Raw genomic sequence first — 20824 nt, forward strand, 5'->3', positions numbered from 1 at the left:
ATAATAGTTTTAAAATAGTATAAATTGATAAACCTGAAGATGATGTCATAAAACATCGAAACATGTCGTTCATAAATAATAGCGCTGAATAATGTAATATCGTATTACGATAAAGGAGCGCCATAAATATAACATAATACAATTTATACTGTAAATGTTATAATATTTTAACAACATTATTTTAAATAAGTTTGTGTATAGACTGGAAAAATAAATATATATATATATATATATATATATATATAAGTTTTCATTGTTCTGTAGGACACAGGAAAACCTTGAAAATGGCTGTCTTCTGGTCCGACCAAGTGCATGAAGGAGCACTGAAGGAAGCATTAGCTACGCTGTACGATATCACATTTCATCATCGAAATCATCGCTGCAGCCAAAAAAGGCGTTCTGGAGGAGCTCCAATGATGGTCCGAGTCACGCGGACAGGGACCAAGCTTTTGCCAACGACAAAGTGGGTAACTCCATCCTATATAACCCCACTTTATTGAAGCCATGTCACCTCATCACAGCTCTGCAATTTCGAACGAGTCTAAACAGAGCTGTGCCACGGGCAAATGTGGAGCCAGAAAGGAGACACTGGTGCCACATGGCAGTGCTTTATGGTACTACTAATCTCATTATGGCAACGGATTCTTGCCACTTGGTTGGGTCAGACGTACGCTTCTGAAATGCCGCATCCATACTCTTTTATGTAATAAAGATCTAGAAGCAAAGGGTTGTGTGAGAATCCCTCAAGAACTGTGCACATTTATTACACTGTTAAAAGTGTACTTCAAAGCAGAAGAATTTTTAAAACTAATTTTTCTTCTTCTAATAAACTCATTCATTACTATTCAGTATATATTTATTTATTATTTCAGTCTATACACAAACTTAGTTTTTAAAATGTTGTTAACAATCCCATATTCAATACAATACAGGTTATTGACCCAACCCCCTAAACAACTTTCACCTATATATACAACCTGCATCAGTGCACTTACCCAGTCATGGATAGTCATCATCTGATCACAGACGCAGACACACCACACATCACAACTCTTGGTATGTTTCTTATATTCCTATAAATTTTACAAATATATTTTCTACGACAATCTCCAAACTCATTTTCATATTAATAATTAATAATTCAAATGTTAATTAATTGTTTCACAGAATAATGAACAACTGACCAAAATATGCAAAATACTACAAAGATCAAAAGGAATACCTACAAAAAGAAATCTACAAAACAAATAAAAAACCTGAGGATGATGCAATAGCATCGAAACATGTCGTAAAATAATAAGCGCTGAAATGTAACATCGTAATAACGATGAAAAGCGCTAAATTTTAATTTTAATTTTAACAACAACATTTTAAAAAATTAAGTTTGTGTATAGACTGAAATAATAAATAAATATATACTGAATTTTAACACAAACATGACGCATCTAAACTACAAACTCATTCATTACTGCTTTTTGCTGCAAATTAGTAAGTTTATTATTACTTTTGTTTCTGTTAATATTGTTTCCAGTACACACACTGACTTTTGCAGGTGAAGGACAGAGCGGTAATGGTGCACCCACCCATCAGTCGCGTCCTCGAGCAGATCACAGCAGTGCTCCAAGTTTGCCTGATGGTCCAGGAGGAAGGAAAATCTGAGGACCTAGCCAAGCAAGCTGCAGCTGAGGCTGCCGTCCATTCTTTAGTGCAGTCCAAGAAGGCTTCAGTTCAGAGCGGTGTGGGGAGATATGCATCATGTAGGCAACTGATACTCCCCTTAGCATGCATGTATACAATTGAGAGAAGATGCCCCATAAAGTTGGACTTCCGTGCCCAGTTCCGTAGAACAAATATTCTCAAGAAACGTGCGGTGAATATAGGAATAAAACTGTACACTAAATTACCAATTCAAATTAGGAAAGTGGAGAAAATTAGGACCTACAAGAACGAGCTGGCGTCCTACCTATTACAACGCACAATTTATTCAGTAGATGTATTCTATGAATTGCATTTGTACTGTGTGGTAAAACCCAGTTTGTTTCGCTGGTTCCGGTAAGGAAAAATAAGGAAACCTACATTAAAGCAAAATGGCCGATGTAGAAAAGAAAAAAATACACCATTGAAGAGATAATGAGGACTGCGCCTGGTTACAGAGGAAAACCGGAAAATTTCGATCCAGCTAAAGTTGGAAAAAGAAATATTCCAAAGCCACCTCTGAAATCAAAGGCAGGTCCAAAATCTCCAATGCTTCCACCACCACCACCACATCTACAAACTAAGGAGAGCCCGCAGAAAAATGATTCTCTGATAACTGAGGCTATCTTTGGCGTAGACGGAAATAGCACCAAAAGTCATTCTCCGCCAACTACAGTAAAATTGTGGATATAGCGGCAGAAGTGTATGATGGCTACCGAGTAGACGAGAAACAACTCGAAAGAGTGCTCGCCCGCGAGGAAATACCCTATTATGCGACTGCAATGCTACATTTACGACTACTTGAAGTAATAATATTATTATTAAAATGGGAAAGGAAACGAGACTAGAGGTCCCACCTCTTCCAATCACTGTGGTTCAAGGATTTGGTGGATATCACGCAGCTGAGGTAAACGCGGATAATCACAACGCATTTGAGGAAATACCGTCTCTTGGTATCGCTGGCGATATGGTTATGGCACTAGCATCTCCGCATGCTGAACCAGTGCCGAATTTCCATATTGGAAAACCAGCTAACACAGAATTTACGACTAATTTGGTCAGAAAATTTTACCCAATAGGACCGCGAAGTCCAGAAATAGGGCAGAGACTTGCAGGTTATGGGATCACCGCAGTAACCTTCGACGAATGCGTACCTGGAACAAGGTTTAACTTGCGATATATACACAGTATATCAGACATAGTTGGTCGTTTCGAGACGTATCGAAACGAAAAAGTTACTCATAAAAACTTGTGCCTCGCTGGAGGAGAATCACAAGTGGTGAAGACAAGACCAAGTGAATTAGGAGAGCAGGAACTGTGCAGCCTATATCCTCAGCCACTAGTTCGATTAAGATCATGGGATCAGCATATGTTTTTGGCTTTCAACTATATAAAGAAGATGGCCGAGGCAATCGTCTTAGTCAAAAAGTAGCGAATTGGAGTTTCTTGACTGGAGACGGAGCTGCACCATGGAATATGCCAGATGATTGGTATAATAATCGAAACGTGCGACGAAATCTACCAGAGGGTATCGCAACGGAGAGATTTAGAGCTATCTCAATTCGACAAGACCTTCAGACATCGAACACGATTCAAAGGATGATTAAAACTCAACGTTAGTCATCAGATAAAACCGCATTACAAACCAGAGTTTTGGAGCGGACCAAGACCAAGCTAAAATAGCAAAACAAAACCGCAAAATAAACCAAGATTTTGGAACGAACCAAAATGACCGAGGCCACGCCGAGTATTATCGAGGGTACCGTCTTAATTAAGATTTTCTTCATTATTTACAATGCAAAGTGAAAGACGTATGTCAACACATGCACTTAAGTTAAGAAGTTGATAATCTAGTTAACAATAAGATGTAAATATAACATCAAGGTGATGAGAAAGCTGTTCTCTCACAATTAAAACCAAGCTTGCAAAAGCACTTTGTGAAGGGCGAAGTTCTACATCCGAACAAAGAGGTTAAAACAGTGACTAGAACACAACCGCCCTCAAATGAGGAAGCCGAGCGTAGCGACGTTCTACACAGCGCTGATACTGATATAACTTGTGAGCTATATATTTCCGCCGCCATATTCGATTCGGCCGTTACACGTCCTGAGGACCGAGAAAATGTGACCCTGAACAAAAATCTGCACCATTCACCCAACTAAACATCCCACCACGAGCAGCTGACGAACGGTTACAGCAGTGACTAAGTCCATGTCGGTGTTGGCATTCCGGTTGATTCACCACGTGGACTCATAAGTAGCTACCAACGTTTTTGAGAAACATTTCCATATTCTGCAAAATCCTCACTTCAGCCCTGAAGAAGGAGGAGGCATGTTCTTCTGAAGCACTGGTGCCTATCTAAGAGGCCACATGGCATCACAACCACAAAACCCACGTCCACAAATCAAAGGAGAATACAAAGGGACGTGGCTGATAGTAACTAATAATCTAGCAAATGAGGTAAATATTAATAATTCCTAAATTAATTAATACCTTATGAAACACAATTCCATGGTCTCATATTATAACCTTTATTCCGGACCCAGAATAAAATGCAAATTACTGAATTTGTGTAAGAGACGGCAAACGACACAAGATCAGCGTATAAAGCAGAGATTACTGAAAAGAATGCAACCCAAGTTTCCCTACTGAGAAAAGTCAGCAGCATGAAAATGGCAAACCAGAAGGGCACGCCCCTCTATGACATACTCCAAGAACCTCAACAAGCAACAAATAAAACCACTTCATTATTTCTGATTAAATCAATTTCTCTTCACCATTTTAGTAATATTCTCATCAAAATTACTGAACACCATATTTCTGATATGTTCAATGTAACAGGACTCTTGTACTTATTTAATGACATCATCCTCAGTATAGACAGACTATTCGGTGGGGGTGGGGGGGATAAAGAAGATGACAAAAATCAAACTATTCATGAAAAACTACTTTCTTGTTGCTGCATGAACGTTATTCCTTCATCCTCTCAGTTGGTACACTGGGGTCAAGTGGTTTTGCTTCAGCAACAGAATAACAAAGAAATTTTCCTACACTTGAGTACAGAGATCAGTTTAAATAATAAATCCAAATCAACAAGAAAGTCAGAATATAAGTTTGGGCATTTTTCAATATTCATCTACTGGTACACGAATCAACTCCAACAAATGGGAAAATGTTTCATTACAAAATTATGAAAACGCTCGTTACTTTCCTGCTTCAAATCTGATCAATAACAGCCGATCGATGAAAGCCGGCAGTCTCATGTCGCAGTTTACGTACGGCATGAACGAGTTGAATTGTTAAGCAAGCACCGTGGTGACAGTATTACCCACGCAATATTGAAGTTCACAAACCAGCCACCGACAACCTCAATTTAGGCCAGCGGACATTAAGCCAACTTAATTTACATAAAGCTTAAATCATTCAGTGTGGTAGTACATGAAGCATGGTTACAAAAAGTGCGACCTTTTTATGCCGAGTGCATTATAACAAACAATCGTCTCCTGAATTGTAAGATTTTAATAGACAGACTAAAGAATTAATGTTTTTGCCACTGAGGTAAAACACATTTGGCACTAAATGCTTTTCAAAATGTAAACTGTTCTGATTGTATGCATCAATTTATATATTTCAGATAAATATGAATTTCCAAATTTTTGCCTTGAGAACAGCACTTTCACACCTCAGCATCCGATACATCATCCTACAGTATCAAGTGCCGAAGACCAGAACTAGAACATGGGACATGACTTAATTTGATTCTGCTACGTAAATGGCTCTAAACAGGAGACATCAAGGCAAAGACAACAAAACAAATGGTAAAATAGTGGAAGTGTGTCCATGAAAGAAAATGGTTTGGGATACAAATCAATCTCTTTCCATTATCATACACAATTAGAATAAAGTTATTATTCCACGCTGCACGATAAAACCGACATTTAAACACTGCATCTCACTTATAATGAATTTCTCTCAGGCTACCAGCCATGCCAGGTGGTTGAAAGACGAGGAAATCAATTTTCTAAGAAACATATTCATCCTCAGTGTTGAGCACTTTAGCACTGAGGACGAGAACAAAGCCTCGAAAGGTGCTAGCAAAACCCAAAATATCATAAATGAACACAAGGCCCGTGACTCCGATGTGTTATTTGACCTAGCAATAAATAGAAAAAAGTAAATTTCTTATGCAATAGTTGGCCACCCTGATTTCAGAGTTAATATATACGCTATACATTTTTAAAACCAACAGGAACACCCACGCATCGTTGAAGTTCACAGGCACAGGCGACGCAACTACGGCTCGCCGCAGACCAACAACGGCAAGCAGACCGGTGGACAAAATAGCCAAGTGCTCGATATAATGCACCAACTCCTAAGCAATCAACGTCCAGTGAGGTGTTACATAAATATGATTTTGTAAAGAACTTGCCTTTCAAAAACCATAATCTTTTTGACACTGATGACCTCTTGAGGTCAAAACCTGTTTGTCATTAGCGGCCTTCAAAGTGTAGACATTTTTGTTTGTATGCACGTTTTATATTCCAATACACTACACGGAATGCAAGGTCTGAAGATTACCTTTCAACCACACGACATGGCTGGCAACCTAAGAAGAATTTTAGTTGAAAGGAAAGCTCCAGGTCAAACTGGCACTTACTTGAAGATATCCGTCTTCTGGGTTATTGCGCCGTGTAGTCTGGTCGATGTTAACCAACGTTTCAGAGGTCATACTGCCTCCGTCATCACTGTTACACTCCAGCTCCGACTACTTCTGCACTCACCATTAAGGGCCCAGGCTGCAATTGTTCCAGCCCTGAAAACAAAAATGTACAAAGTCCTGTGAAGACTAGTTGACTGGACTCCAGACATCAGCATCACATTTTCTTCGTATAGCAGACACTAAATTCACCCTAACCACTTTGATCTCTTAATTATTATTACACATTTTAGTTAATGTGTGTTTTGTTAGTATCTCGTCATCAGAAGACAGGCGGGCAGAATTGTCTTAGGGTGGCTAATAAATCCTTTGAAAGGGTTACAAAGTTCAAATATTTGGGAACAACAATAACAAATCAAAATGATACTTGTGAGGAAGTTAGGAGGAGACTAAATTCCGGAAATGCTTGCTACTTCTCAGTCCAAAATATTTTGTCTTCCCGTCTGATTTCTAAGAACCTGAAAATTAAAGTATACAGAACAATAATCTTGCCTGTTGTTTTGTATGGGTGCGAAACATGGTCTCTCACTCAGAGGGAGGAACACAGATTGCAGGTGTTTGAGAATCGGGTGTTGAGGAGGATATTTGGGCCTAAGAGGGAAGACGATGGGGCGTGGAGAAAACTGCACAATGACGAGCTTAAAAATCTGTACTGCTCCCCCAGTATTGTGAGGGTGATTAAGTCGAGAAGAATAAGATGGGCGGGACATGTAGCGCGCATGGATGGGACAAGAGGTGTGCAACGGGTACTGGTTGGGAAACCTGAAGGGAAGAGACCGCTGGGGAGACCTAGACGTAGATGGGAGGATAATCTCAGGCGGGATCTATGGGAGATAGGAGTTGAAGGAAACTGGATTTTGTTGGCCCAGCACAGGGTCCGGTGGAGGGCTTTGGTTAATTCGGTGATGAACCTTCGGGTTCGGTAAGCCATCTAGTTAGTTAGTTAGTTAGTGTGTTTACAGTGCCTTTTCAGAAATACAATGATGTGAAAACTGAGCTCCAGAAAATGTTACTAGGAAGTGGCTTTGTTAATTGAAAGCATATTATCTTGAGGCAAACACAGGTGACACACAATTTGCCACTCAGCAGACTCTGAAGGATCAAGAAAGCCTGTAGTATTGAGCTCCTAGAATGACAAAAAGCATGTATTCACATCCAAAATATCCAGTTCCCTGTATGCATACATAACCAAACAAAAAAACATACAGATTCTTGGGCAATGAGCTTCCAGACTTTTTATAAAAGTAAAGCTTGTTACAAACATATATCCCACTCAGGCCTCTCTTTATGAAGATGGTTATATGCGTTCAAACCATGAACCGACAAGTAGTGCCTTTTTGTCATTACGTGCGATTCGAGCGGTTATTTACTTCTCGGAACGATATGTGTAACTTATAACTGTAAAATACGCACAATATTAACGCATAAACGTAGTCACATACAGCTCGATGATGTAGTAGCGACTACGGCAGTCACTCGGCATTGAGGTACATTAACGGGATATTTCAGTTTCCAGGTCGAGCATATTACAAATCTTAGAATGAAGGTACACCAGAAATAAATCCTACCTACTAAACAGAAGTTAATCATCAATGCAGTCAATTTCTAGCAGTGTTCTATCATTACCCCACCCCCCGCCTAACTTACGCAAACAACTCAACACAACCTCAAATGACAAAAATCAACATACGTTGCAGCGTCTTGAAGGATAATCAAATGACAATAGGTGAAATCATAACGTACACCTCAGGTTCCTTACTGCAATAAATATTCTGATTTAATACCTGTGTCCAAGAACTAACGCCAAGCCAAGCCAAGCCACTCCACGCGTATTCACATAACAGCTCCAACCCCACCCTGTCGCACGCCAAAGACTGAACAGTAGAAGATAGATTGAGCGTTTTTGGCGGCAGGCTTTTTGAATTTGAACCTCGGAGGGAGTCACAAGTTTCCTGGAAGCAGGCCGCGTACAGCACACTCCAAATAAAATACCACCACGGTATATAACATAGGAAAGTCGATTTCACTACCCTGCAGAGAGTATTAGATAATTTTATCTTCTTCACAACTCTTTGGCCCTCTTCCAAATTATTCACTCCTCACAGACCTTCGCTTTCTGACATCACTCGATTCATCACTGTCCACTCCTTTATCTTCAATTATAACACGTTCAATAGCGTTTCCGATTATGCCTTCTTGCTCATAAAAGATTTGTTCTAATTTTCCCACATGCCAACATACATTCTTCCAGTCCTCTTGCCCAATTTCTTCGAGTCTCTGACGACACAATTCCTCATGGTCCTTAATTTTAAATGTTGTGTTCTTGATTGCAACCCAGTGTTTTACATCTGCCCAAATAAGTTTAATGGCGTTTAAAATGGGATGGTACGGTGCAAGTCTCAGTACAGTACCTTCTTTATCTGCTAAATCTGATCAGTCACATAACATTTGTGCTTAGACTTATTTAATTTGATTAAATCGAACAGTTGATCTTTCAACATGTCACAAAATGGGATGTTTACTTCCAATAGCCAGGCTTTCATTTCGTCCTTCTTTGAGTTAGACGTCGGTGGTTTGTCTGTCTGAGTGTTGTAATACGAGGCGTTATCAATGACCAGAAAGGAGATTGCAATGAACAGGTGTCATGTTAACAGAGCAGTCACAAGACAACATTGTCAGGCTTCCACACTGCTGCACTGACACAGACTGTACTGACTAATGGGAACAAGTTTGAAATTTAATTGCACGTAAGTTACGAGTTGCTACTAGCCATCCTGAAAGCATTCGTTCCACAACCACTGAACGAACAACAGACGACAGGCTTTCATGTGTTCTAATGGGTACAGCTTTAAGATTACCTCACAGCGGCACAGCGATTTAATCTAGAATATTATCACAACACATTAGAGGTGCACTCACTACACGCTACTCTTTACTGCTTGATATTTTCAGTCAGATATCAAGGCAACCCAACATCTCAGCATTTCATAACCACTCAACTATGCCGTTCTCTCTAATGTTATTCTTTAAACCCATTACAGCACTGAGGTCAGCATATTAGTGCCTTCTTTCTTCTTCCAAATTCTTAAAATTCTATACTTAAACTAAATGGTTAATAACTTCTGCCCCTTTCTCTCAGACACACACACACAAATCCACATTCCTCATAATAAACAGCCTGACTGACGGGTTTAATAAATTACTCCTTGCCAAGCTAAGAAGACTACAGAACCATTTAGACACATAAAATAACAATCCTGTCAAACACCAGCACTGGTACATTGTCACCCACATAAGTGGCACTGCGTTTCTGTACTTGGTTCAAACCCACCACACCAATCCTCATTTCTAATGCAAATCCCCTCCCTATTCCCACCACAATATACCAGAAGTAATACTGAGCATTATCACATGTCCATGAGACTGAAACCTGACAACTATCGACACACGGTAACTGTCACGTGTATCGAACCAGACTATCTATCACCGCTATCAGTTATCTACTGGGCTTGTGAATTTTGCAAGCAAATCCAAATTCATAATGAACACCACACCCCAAATTTACAAGTTTTATAACCTATCCCCTTGCTCAACACAGCAAACTCTCAAAATTAACCAAAAGCACAGAAAATATCCCAGCAGCTCCGGTCACTGTGCACAATACTCACATGTCAACAAAACTAAATTACTTGCACTGGCACTTATTCAAATATTAATTAGTAAACAGATCATATTAAAGGCTCCACAGCACTACACACATCAAACATGTAACAAAACCTCTAATTAACAAACTCACTTCACAAATAGTCACCACCCACGTCTACAAACGATACCTAACCTCAAAATTTGATATCTTATGAACCCCATATTCACTAGAGAGTCGTGAATGTCTCTAGCATACCACAGATACTGCAATTATGCCAATCCCTCATTGCACGTAGGTCTTTCAACATATCAACTCTCACACTTACAGTCACAACATTTCAAGTACCACATAAAATTGGACAGACTCATCTCTCTCACACGACAAGCACATCGAATACATCCTATTGCTCATGTACTTACACAACGCATGCCAAGTTCAGACAGAGATGAATATCTTGCGGACACCAGGTTCCTTCATTCTCCCAGCAGGTTTCCTGCTCCGAAATCAAGTCAGTCTGCCAAGTGTTGCCTCAGATACTCTGGCAAGCAGTACGCAGGTCAGGTGACATACAGAATGAAGCTCAGAATCTGAAAGATCAATCTATTTCTTGTAATCTGCTACTCCTAGAAAGACAAAATACATCCACATTCAAGAAATCAATATTCCTCCATATATGCATCACACTCCTCTAACAACACACAGTTTTACTTCACCACACAGTTAACACTTCTACTGTAGCCAATGAACGTGCACCTTCCACTTTCACAAGACAAATTTTTGTCATGTCCACTACAAAAGCATACAGAAGTTAACAATTCAAATATATAAGACTTGAGGTTCTCACAGCGGTGAGTATGAAGATTTCCGTCTTCTGGGTTGTCGCGCTGTGTATGATTCATCGCCCTGATGACGGAGGCAGTATGACCTCTGAAACGTTGGTTAACATCGACCAGACTACACAGTGCAACAACCCAGAAGACGGAAATCTCCATCCATTCTCTTATTCCGTAACCCAATAACAACACACGAAGCACATTGTTCACACAGAAACTTACAACAATAATTCTTGCATTATGGCATGTGAATAGACTGAATAATTGCCACTATGATCTCAAATAATTTTATCACGCAAACATTGGACAGAATGATATGGTGTATACGTCGGTAGTCTGTCAGCAAATATCCTAATTGGATTTTACTGTGGGCACCATGACATTATTAAAATATTGCCAGTATGCTTGAAGACCTTAGTGAAGTATTATATTTGTCTTACTGAACATATAAACATATCATAATCTTTCTGATAAAAACAACTTTTTAATATTAGACTGGAAAACTGCCTACATTGAGAACAGAACTTTTGTTTATATTACATGCGTTATCATACCTTCAATCGTGTTCCAAGAAACATCACTATAAGAAAAATTAAGATTAAGGTTCTTTCCAACTCTGAGATTACATTTCTCTACAAATTCATCTTCTTCAATAGAAATTACTTTGAAAAGTATAAAATAAGAATTTCACTGTCATTCATACACACAATGGAATTAAAATATATCAGAGTTCTCCAAAATGGAGGATAGATTTTGAAGGGTCTGTTTTGTAAAGTTAAACAGGGATAAAGATTTAGGCATGACAACATACAAATATCCAAAACAAGAGATCCAGAAGTCTCAAGCTGATAATAAAGTTTGGGAGGGATGTCCATATGTTCTTACATAGAAGAAAAGTTATTTATTGCAGTTATAACCTTTATGTTGTTGTTTACATGCAGTGTCTGGTCTATTACTTTTTGATGGCATCTTGAAAGTACAAGGGAAAGCAGGTAATAGTAGTGATGGAAAGAAAGACAATGACCTCCATTCTTCGGAGTAGAAAAGGAGGGGCAGGTATTAGCAGTACTGCTACAAACATTTCTCATTAATTATCATGAAAGCTTACATAAAAACACTGGATTTTACTGCTGTATCACGACACTTGAGAAGCCACAACCTCTCCCATACATGGCTGTGCAATTTTTTGCTTCATAGTTTACTTTGTATAGGCAGAACATTAAAAGCCTGAATTTTTATACTTCCTAACAACTGCACACAAACTTCCTCACATGTAATTATCAGCAAACTAACCAATATATATCCTCTTGAGCAGTAAATAGGCTAAATCAAGACTTTCAGCACAGTCAAAACTTGGCAGCCCCCATAAAATACAAACCACAACACTCCTCTGCCCTGCAAGATTAAAGGTTCTCATGGCAAATCCAGAGTATTCTATATATGCAACGTAAACACATCAACATTTTAACTGAAACTGTCATATTTCATTCGTGGTCATTCATGTTACATTTGTGTTTGGAACAGATTATGTCACGGCCCACTGAAGACATTGATAACCTCACAAACTATACCAACATAACATATGGAGTGTTATGTCGCGCCCCAACTGTCAATAATGCCAACCCATGGTTCATCTGCGGGAAAGAAATGTACTTTGACATCGCAAGATGGAATTAATGAACAGTATTATGGTACATAGATTAAAAGCACAGAAGATTATGATCAGGTTTGAGTAGAAATTGGGACGGTCAAGACCCATATTGGGTTGTGGAGCCGCAGGAAGAAGAATAACTGTCCTCTGAAACGTTCCGAATAGTAGAAACTGACTGACGTTTCCTCCATTATCTGGGAGATCCGCGAGAGCACGAACTCATTATTTAATATTAGAAGGCAGATAATCTGGAAAGATGAACATCTCGTTGTTTAAAAAATAATACGGCTGATAGAACAATATTTCAGTAATGCCAGTCACCCTGAAAAAAAGGTCAGTAGTTAACTTTGTTGGTATACAAAACGTAGAATACTGTTTACATTACTGCCATCAATCAACATGATCCACAGGAAAACTTTTAAGGCTTCATCTTCGAGTTAGTCGGTAACATTGTTTACTGATGTGCACACAGTTCTGTCTGATACGCATAGTTCAGTGGAACCCGTGCTAGGAGGCAGCCACAAATATTCTGCCACATTACATAACAAGCTGAAACAAATAATGTAATTTCTTTATTAAATGATGATGTCAGACTGTATAGCGTTAACTTATAGGATGATTAACCAACAATGAATTGTAAAGGATATGGAAGAAAGTGGTTGAAGCCTAATTAAATATAATGTCCCAGCACGTGGCTCTAAAGACTAAGGAAAATGTGTTAGGATAGTCGGTCTCCGCGCTGAGATTTGAACATGGGACCTCCAGAGTATGAAGTAGGAGGGTTAAAAATACTCAGCCATGACCTTTATACGAGAGATGTGAAGCCTTAGAGAACATTTGTCAAGCTTGGATATACTCCCAAATGGATTACATCTTTGCAGTCTTGCAGTGGTGCTGTATTATGCGATATCATCACCGAACCTACAGATGTATGTTATATAATATGGTAATATAGCCATCACATGGAAACTAGAAAAACAGGCTTTAATCCTGGCAGAGGTCACAAAATTTTTCATTTGAACCAAATAATACAACTTAATATATTTGTTAGTTACTGGTATACATTTGAAGAGTCTGAATTCTTTTCCATTCTCTAGTGTTTTAATACACGTGAAATGGGGTTTAATTGTCTTGGGCATAAGTGAAAATTGCTTTGCACATTTCTTCATTAATGATCTCTTAATTCACTTTTTTATCTGAATCCTGTGAACAAATTTTGAATGTTTATTGTTTTATGAATGTGAACTTAATAAAGTGCATTACATTCAGTAAATCCATCACAAGAAAGAAAAACTGAAAGAAGAAGCTCTGAAAGAGAAAGATAAAAGAAAGGTTGAAAGAGAAGAGAAAAATCTCCTGAAACAAGCATCTCTGAAAACTATAACAGAAAATGCTAGTAAAAGACCTGCTGAAAGTATTTTAGACAAATATCCAAAGGTAGCAAAGAATACAATCATGTAATTACCATCTATGCACCTTTGGATATATTTATCACTTTTCATAGTCTATACATTAATATTATATATGACCATATGTTGGTGATAAAATATTCATTTATGTATCACGGCATGTTTCGACTTTAGTTAGCCATCATCAGATGTACAACATATGAACCTCTAAAATTCTCACAAATAAAATGTCTCTGGCTATTATTAAAAAAATTGTTTCAATGCAGAAACTTCAGGAAGTTGTATCACCAAACATGCATCCAAAAGGAACACCAAATCCACATTCCAAATGACTCTGATGATGACCTTTTCATGTGTCATGACTGTTTTGCAGTTGAAGATGACACTGATGATGAATATGATACAGGAATTTTTAAAGGTTAAATTCTTATCACAATAATGTACCTAGTTTTAACTCTGTTCAAGCAGACTTACACTTTATAAGCTTGAAATCACTTTTTTCTGACATTTAAAACTTCTCTACTTTTTACTATTATTATTATTATTATTATTATCATTATTTGTAATTAAGAATAACTAAATTGTATTAGCTCTAAGTTCCTCAAATGTTACAAAGAACACTTAAGATCAGTTACTTTTGCTAAAACCTAAGTTGCAAGTACAATTTTCCGCAGTGCCAATAACTGGGATTTTCTTATGTTTTATTCACAATTTCTTTCCAGCCAGCGAGATATATTTCTGCACTCTGTTACTGGCGGAATATATTGTTTCACTATTCATAAAACTCTGGTAATATTAACCAAAAGTTCAATAAAAAACTAATGGACAAAATTATATGTTTTCTCAATCAACGCGCTTAAAGTGCCAATAACTGGGAGGTTTACACTATTTTTATTATTATTTAGTGTTCTGTCTGACGACAGGTCCATATGAACAGGATCCTTCCAATCTTTTCTCTTCTCGGACTGGGACCTGTTCATATACGTTCTTGGCAGATGATCCAGAAGTGGTTTGCCATTGCCTTCTTCTGTGTGTGAATGGAGTAATTGTTGGGATGCCACGGAGGAAAACTCCGTGTTGCCTAGACCACGGCCTTGCCCAACACAAGTTATAATCATAACAAAATTACTGATATTATCCTGAAATGCTTGTACCGAATATCTTTATCAAGAAAATTATCTCTAAATACTAGAGTCACCTCGCAGAATAATGCATTAGGTTCACAGCATAGTCCACACCAAATGAAAATTTGTCATGATGGTAAAATTTGTATTTTCCTATCTATGTACTTTACATACTGAGGTCATCTTTTCAGTTAGAAATGAAACGTGTAGGTAGTGAAAATAGTAATGAATGGAGCTTCACTGATCCAGTACATATTCTTAGGTTCAAAGTAAAGAGAGCTCCATAAAACTATAATATTTATAATTGAGCAATTACTGGTAAGTTACATGGTACATAAAATGGTGCAAGAGAACATTCTGGTTGGGGATGAGAGGACAATATTAAAGTGAATCAAGAGGACAAAGTTAGATATCGCTCAGAATCAGATGTATCTAATGATGGGCTTTAATTGTAGAGGTATTGAACCTTTAGGTTTTATTACTAGACAGTTAAATCAATCAAATTGTTTGTGGAGAAGTCTAATGTATATATATAACTAGCTCAAGATAATTGTCAAGTGGTAATCTTTAATATTAGCGGTGTTGAACCAGGGTTTTATTACCAGATAGTCAATTACATTTAATGTATAGATTGTGGAAATGTATATTTTATTGAATTGGTTCAGGGTTTGATATTAGTAGAGTTGAATCTGTGGGTGTTGTTATTAGAATGTAAGTTAATTTAATTGAATTAACTTTTTATCACAGATGTTCAGAAATGTGTACCTGGCGCAACTTACAAGAGGGAATGCAACACCTGTCGATGTTCTGCTGATGGACAAAAAGAAGCCTGCACTCTCAAGTTCTGTGTACCAAATGCAGGAAAACATATATTCTGAAGGTTTATAAAAATGATATTATAATACAATGGCAATATAATCTGGATTCTTGGTTTTTTAAACCTTGTCAGAGAATGGACAAGGTTAGAAAACCCAGCAACCCAGGCACACCTGTTTTCATTCTAGTCCACAGAAATAACCACATTGTTATTAATAAAAGTGCATACTAAAAGTGAAAATTTCGTTAGTGTACACCAGTCACTTTGTGTCACCCATGTACAGCAACTGGTCATTAACTTAGACCAGAGTACGAAATGTCTGTCCAGTTACAGACCAGTTCAATGTAATGATATAAAAATCAAACAAAACAGTAAAATAGCCTTTAATGAATTGTAAATTTTCTTTCCTCAAAGTTTTCACAAATTTTCCAGATTTGCTCAGTCTTGGAAATCTCTTCTACACATTCTTAAGAAACAAGTTTCTTGCCTGTGTGGGGAACCAGCCTGTCGCACAATCTGGAATGAGGGTTTTTGTAATGTATATTAAGAGAGCTGGTGGCAAAAATATACACAAATATTCAAGCTCTTGGCATGATTCAAGCTCTGTGTTTGACCTAAGATATTTCTTGTGTGCCATAAACCATGGGTCCATACAGACTAGACACTTTTTAAATACGTAATTATACTGAATATAAAATATATTTATGTCAATATATGCCATTGTTGTTTGAGAATTGGACTGCAAGTTGTTTTTAGGTGTTCTTTATACAGTATCATAAGCAAAGATAACCTTGTGGCACATTATGTGTGTCTGCCTGCCTGTTACATCTCTCAGCCAAGATCATGTTGCCATCCATCAGTGATCATATGACAATCCTTTCTGAAAAACAACTTGTAAACAGCTGACAGATTTTCTGTTACTGTGCGAAGTAAAGGTGCTGTCATCTATCATCAGTATTATGAACTGCAAATGCTGCCATCTATCAGTGGTCATGTGAACTATCCCTAGACATATGTATCATGTCAATCAGTTTATCTTGCTGACATTTATTAATGTTGCTAAATTCTGTCAGTAGTTTTTCAACTATTTGATATCATACCCACAGAAATCCTATGGAATGTTTTTGTACTCTATAGTATATACTTTTATAATCTTGTTTCAGATGTTACCATACATACATACATACATCTTTATTACATTCCATGGATCCATAAGTTAGTCAGATGACAATAGGATGTAGAATAAGTCATAATAATACAATACATGTTATACAAATACAAACAAAGGGTTCACATGAAGTAGAGATAAGTTACAAATAAACCCACCCATTATATACAATAGATAAATTATGACTTACTTGTAAACATTAGAAATTCATCGACAGAGTAAAAGGAGTGTGTAATTAAGTATCTTTTTAATGCTGGTTTAAATTGTGCCTTTTTATTTACAAGACTTCTGAGTTTTGATGGTAGACTGTTGAAAATTTTGATCCCTGCATAATAAGCACTCTTCTGAAAACATGAGAGGTTGGAAATTGGTCTATGAAGCTGATTTTTATTCCTTGTGTTGACACTGTGTATAGCAGAATTAGTTTGAAAGAGTTCTTGGTTATTTACAATAAAGTTCATTAACGAGAATATGTATTCACATGGAAGAGGTAAGATTTCTAATCTCTTAAATAGACTTCTACATGAATTCCTAGGTTTTACACCAGCCAATAATCTAACAATTTTCTTTTGTAAAGTGAATATCTTTTTGATGTTTGATGAATTTCCTCAAAAAATTATTTCATAATTCATTAAACAGTGAAAATGGCAAAATATACTGATCTGAGTGTGTCGGTGTTGCTTACATGCAACAGTGATCTAACTGCGTAACATGTGCCACTTAACTTAGGTATCAGTTTATCAATATGATTTGTCCAATTTAGGTGATTATCAATTTGCAAACCCAAGAATTTTGTGTTTATTGACTCTTGTATATACTTCCCATTATAACCAATACTTAAAGCAGGTAACCTTCATCATACTGGGGCTGCCTCTCAGACCTTAATTCTGGTATTAATGGTTCATTGGTGTGGTAGCACTGTGTGATGCAGATGAATAGTTCTTAATCCTGATGCAAGGATGGTAATGGTCAACTGTCTTTTAACTTTTCTGTCCTTTGCCCCCATTTCTGAGGTTTATAGTGGAAGTGATCATTTGGCAGTGTTCTGTTACATTTAATGATAGATTGAAGATTCCAATGATGACTGGCAAAGGGATCTGCAGCTTTTTGCAGACTCCTGAGCATGGTCAGATCCTGGAATTCCACAGTCACAAAGTTTTGACTCTGTCAGAGAGCATGGATGTATAAAAAACATGCCAGGATACAAGTAGAAACAGTGAAATAGTATGATTTGACAAAAGGGTGGACCTGGTGGCGTATATGTACTGGCTTCCCATGCTAAATGATTCAGGTTTGAGACCAAAGACATGCATTGTGAATTTCCTGGTTCCACCCTCAACAAAGAAAAATATTTGTATGGGAAATATTATATAAATTAATTCAGAGTTCACCATATCTTGCTGTAGGTTACTCGTACTATTACTGTGATCATATTCCTATTATAGGAAAGTGGAGACTGTCCTAATGTCTTACAAATTAATTTATTCACTTTTATGGGTAGTCTGAGGTTAGGACATCGATAATGCCACAAGTGAATGAACTGACTACAAACCAAACAAAGACAAGAACGGAGACCTGACTGTCCAGGGTCCTCATGCTATGAGTGCCTCTACATTTCACTACAGTTTACAGAATGTTTGTATAATGCTTGTAGCGTATAGTAATGAACAGCTCACTCTTCAGTCACAAGTAGATACTCACGCCACATCTCCCAAGCATTATAAATACAATATTCTCGGAGTTATAAAATTAGACTGGAAATGCTAATATGACTGGCATTTGCTATACAATATGCTTTGATCTTGTAGTTCAAACAAAGGAAAGTTTAACCTTTATCATATGGGATTGGTGGATTTATTACAGAGCTGCCAACTGAACTCTAGCTTTGGGATTAACAGTTTAGAGGTATGGAGGCCAGATGGACCTTGTGTAAGCTGTGTTGTGCGGATTGTAAAGGTTAACATAAGAGATAATTTTTACTAGTATGGAATCTAGCTTTTTTTTTTTCAAAATGACATAATTTTAGAAATAACGAAAGACTTACACATATTTAACTTGAAAGAATTTGACCACCCTTACCAATTTTGATCCAAATATTACAATCTTATGCTCATAATATAAATGTACAATTTTACCAACAAATTTAATTGAATATTGATGAATGCGTTATCTTACGGTGAAATTGGATAGTCTATGTATTATGTAAATACTTTACTAGTTATGCTGCAACAATTAAGTTTCTTAATATATATATTCAGGCTTACTGATTAACGTAATGAATATAATAGTGCATCTTTACGCCCACATTGGTGTCCCTTTTTGTTAGAATTAACAACATTAAAACAAAACAGTTGATGTCACATAAAATACATAATAATTGTACTAATGGGTATGTTAAAGTTTTCTGTATTTTATGAATATTTTGGATACAAACAAATTGGTTTAAAGTAAAGAATAACTTTATTAGAATAAGAACGACTTAGCAATTGTCTGAAGTGGAATAAATAAATCATAAGAAATTATTTGTAAGTCGTATTTTTCAGCATGATAATTTATGATAAATTAACGGATTTAACACACAAGTTTCCTTTTCTTCAATCATGATTACTTATAATAGATTTACATACATGGTAGCTTCTTGGTTGAAAAAGGCAGTTTATAATGATATTATTTGAAAACTTAAATATGTCTGGTTTTGTAAAGGTTGGTATGAAATTGGTAAACCTGTAAATGCTAATAATTATTAAACACCATATAAGAGATCATGCTGAACATTCAGGACTTGTATAATTATGGGATGACGTCATTACTAGAGAAGTTTCTACGTGAATGAAACTCTGAAGTAACCAAAGACCATTTAACAGAGTCCCTCCTGAGAACCTAGGCTAATAGTTACTCAGCTAATAGGAAATTCTCAGTCTTTTATGGAAGCTGAGGGTTCATTACTATGTTCAGATGAGTCTACAATTTGTCCCTACCTGAGCCAGATGGACCCAGTTCATCTCTTACCCTATTTCTTAAAGAACATTTTAATACCGTCTTCCCGTCTGGGCCTAGTGGTACCACAGGTAGTGCTCTATTTAAGCCCTTGCAAACACAACAAAGCCACGGTGGTCTAGCGGTTAGAACGCTGGCCTTGTAATCCTGGGGTCTCGGGTTCGATTCCCGGCGGTGCCCGAATTTATAACTTGTGTTGGGCAAGGCCGTGGTCTAGGCAACACGGAGTTTTCCTCCGTGGCATCCCAACAATTACTCCATTCACACACAGAAGAAGGCAATGGCAAACCACTTCTGGATCATCTGCCAAGAACGTATATGAACAGGTCCCAGTCCGAGAAAAGGATGGAAGGATCCTGTTCATATGGACCTGTCGTCAGACAGAACACTAAATAAATAAAAAATACAAACACAACATAGGACATTGTTCGGACATCACGTGATGGCAGTGGCATTATTCAGTTCTATTTTGCACTAGAACAGTTACAGTTTACAATTACAATTATTTCACATATGCTGGTAAACTTGCTCTGTCCTTTATTCATGTCATGTTTGTTTAAATACTTTGTTAGCATCATATTATCATGTAGTGTGTGATAATCATTGTTTATTTTTGGGTAGAGTATCTTTCAGCTCATACGTCCTGTGAATAAAAGGTATCGATAAGTGAATCCTGCTATAATTGTGAATATGGCTCCTATTTATGAGACATAATGGAAGTTCTCGAAATGAAAATTTGGAACTGTTGGTATATTTCTCCTACTAAA

At 37.2% G+C, this 20824-nt stretch overlaps 3 protein-coding genes across 5 annotated transcripts in view; 2 read left to right on the plus strand and 1 right to left on the minus strand.

The window, feature by feature from the left end:
• Positions 1-10665, minus strand: part of LOC147874542 (uncharacterized) — a 123486-nt gene extending 112821 nt beyond the window's left edge. The window contains exons 1-2 of one of the 2 annotated variants that reach the window (XR_015534047.1): positions 10478-10665; positions 6353-6508 (exon numbers count right to left, since the gene is read on the minus strand). The gene's annotated coding sequence lies outside the window, so the exon portion shown is untranslated. The remainder of the gene's footprint in view (positions 1-6352; positions 6509-10477) is intronic. The other variant, XM_087344732.1, reaches the window with a different exon arrangement.
• On the plus strand, positions 2522-3127 carry LOC110838296 (uncharacterized). Its single transcript, XM_022081357.2, has one exon. It carries the CDS (start codon positions 2522-2524, stop codon positions 3125-3127), a length of 606 nt encoding a protein of 201 aa, XP_021937049.2.
• Positions 10666-12240: 1575 nt separating the features above from the next.
• LOC110838712 (uncharacterized) lies at positions 12241-19834 on the plus strand. Of its 2 annotated transcripts, XM_022082202.2 has the most exons (3): positions 12525-12875; positions 14218-14369; positions 15823-19834. In XM_022082202.2, the coding sequence occupies exons 1-3, from the start codon at positions 12853-12855 to the stop codon at positions 15951-15953; spliced, it is 306 nt and encodes a 101-aa protein (XP_021937894.2). In that variant the 5' UTR covers positions 12525-12852; the 3' UTR covers positions 15954-19834. The 2 variants fall into 2 exon arrangements, 1 of the variants encoding a protein (XP_021937894.2); XR_002546199.2 differs by lacking the exon at positions 14218-14369 and having other exon boundaries at positions 12241-12875.
• Positions 19835-20824: the final 990 nt, after the last annotated feature.

The sequence above is a fragment of the Zootermopsis nevadensis genome, unplaced genomic scaffold (genome assembly GCF_977971745.1).
Source record: "Zootermopsis nevadensis isolate Lab colony 2312 unplaced genomic scaffold, Znev_1.0 Znev_ptg000008l, whole genome shotgun sequence".
NCBI classification, from domain to species: Eukaryota; Metazoa; Arthropoda; class Insecta; order Blattodea; family Termopsidae; genus Zootermopsis; species Zootermopsis nevadensis.

Coding starts and splice junctions, on each gene's coding strand:
- LOC110838296 (XM_022081357.2), top strand. CDS start 2,522: ATGGGAAAGGAAACGAGACTAGAGGTCCCACCTCTTCCAATCACTGTG.
- LOC110838712 (XM_022082202.2), top strand. CDS start 12,853: ATGCCAGTCACCCTGAAAAAAAG. Junction 12,876..14,217: donor CCAGTCACCCTGAAAAAAAG/GTCAGTAGTTAA, acceptor GTTTCAATGCAG/AAACTTCAGGAAGTTGTATC. Junction 14,370..15,822: donor TGATACAGGAATTTTTAAAG/GTTAAATTCTTA, acceptor TTTTTATCACAG/ATGTTCAGAAATGTGTACCT.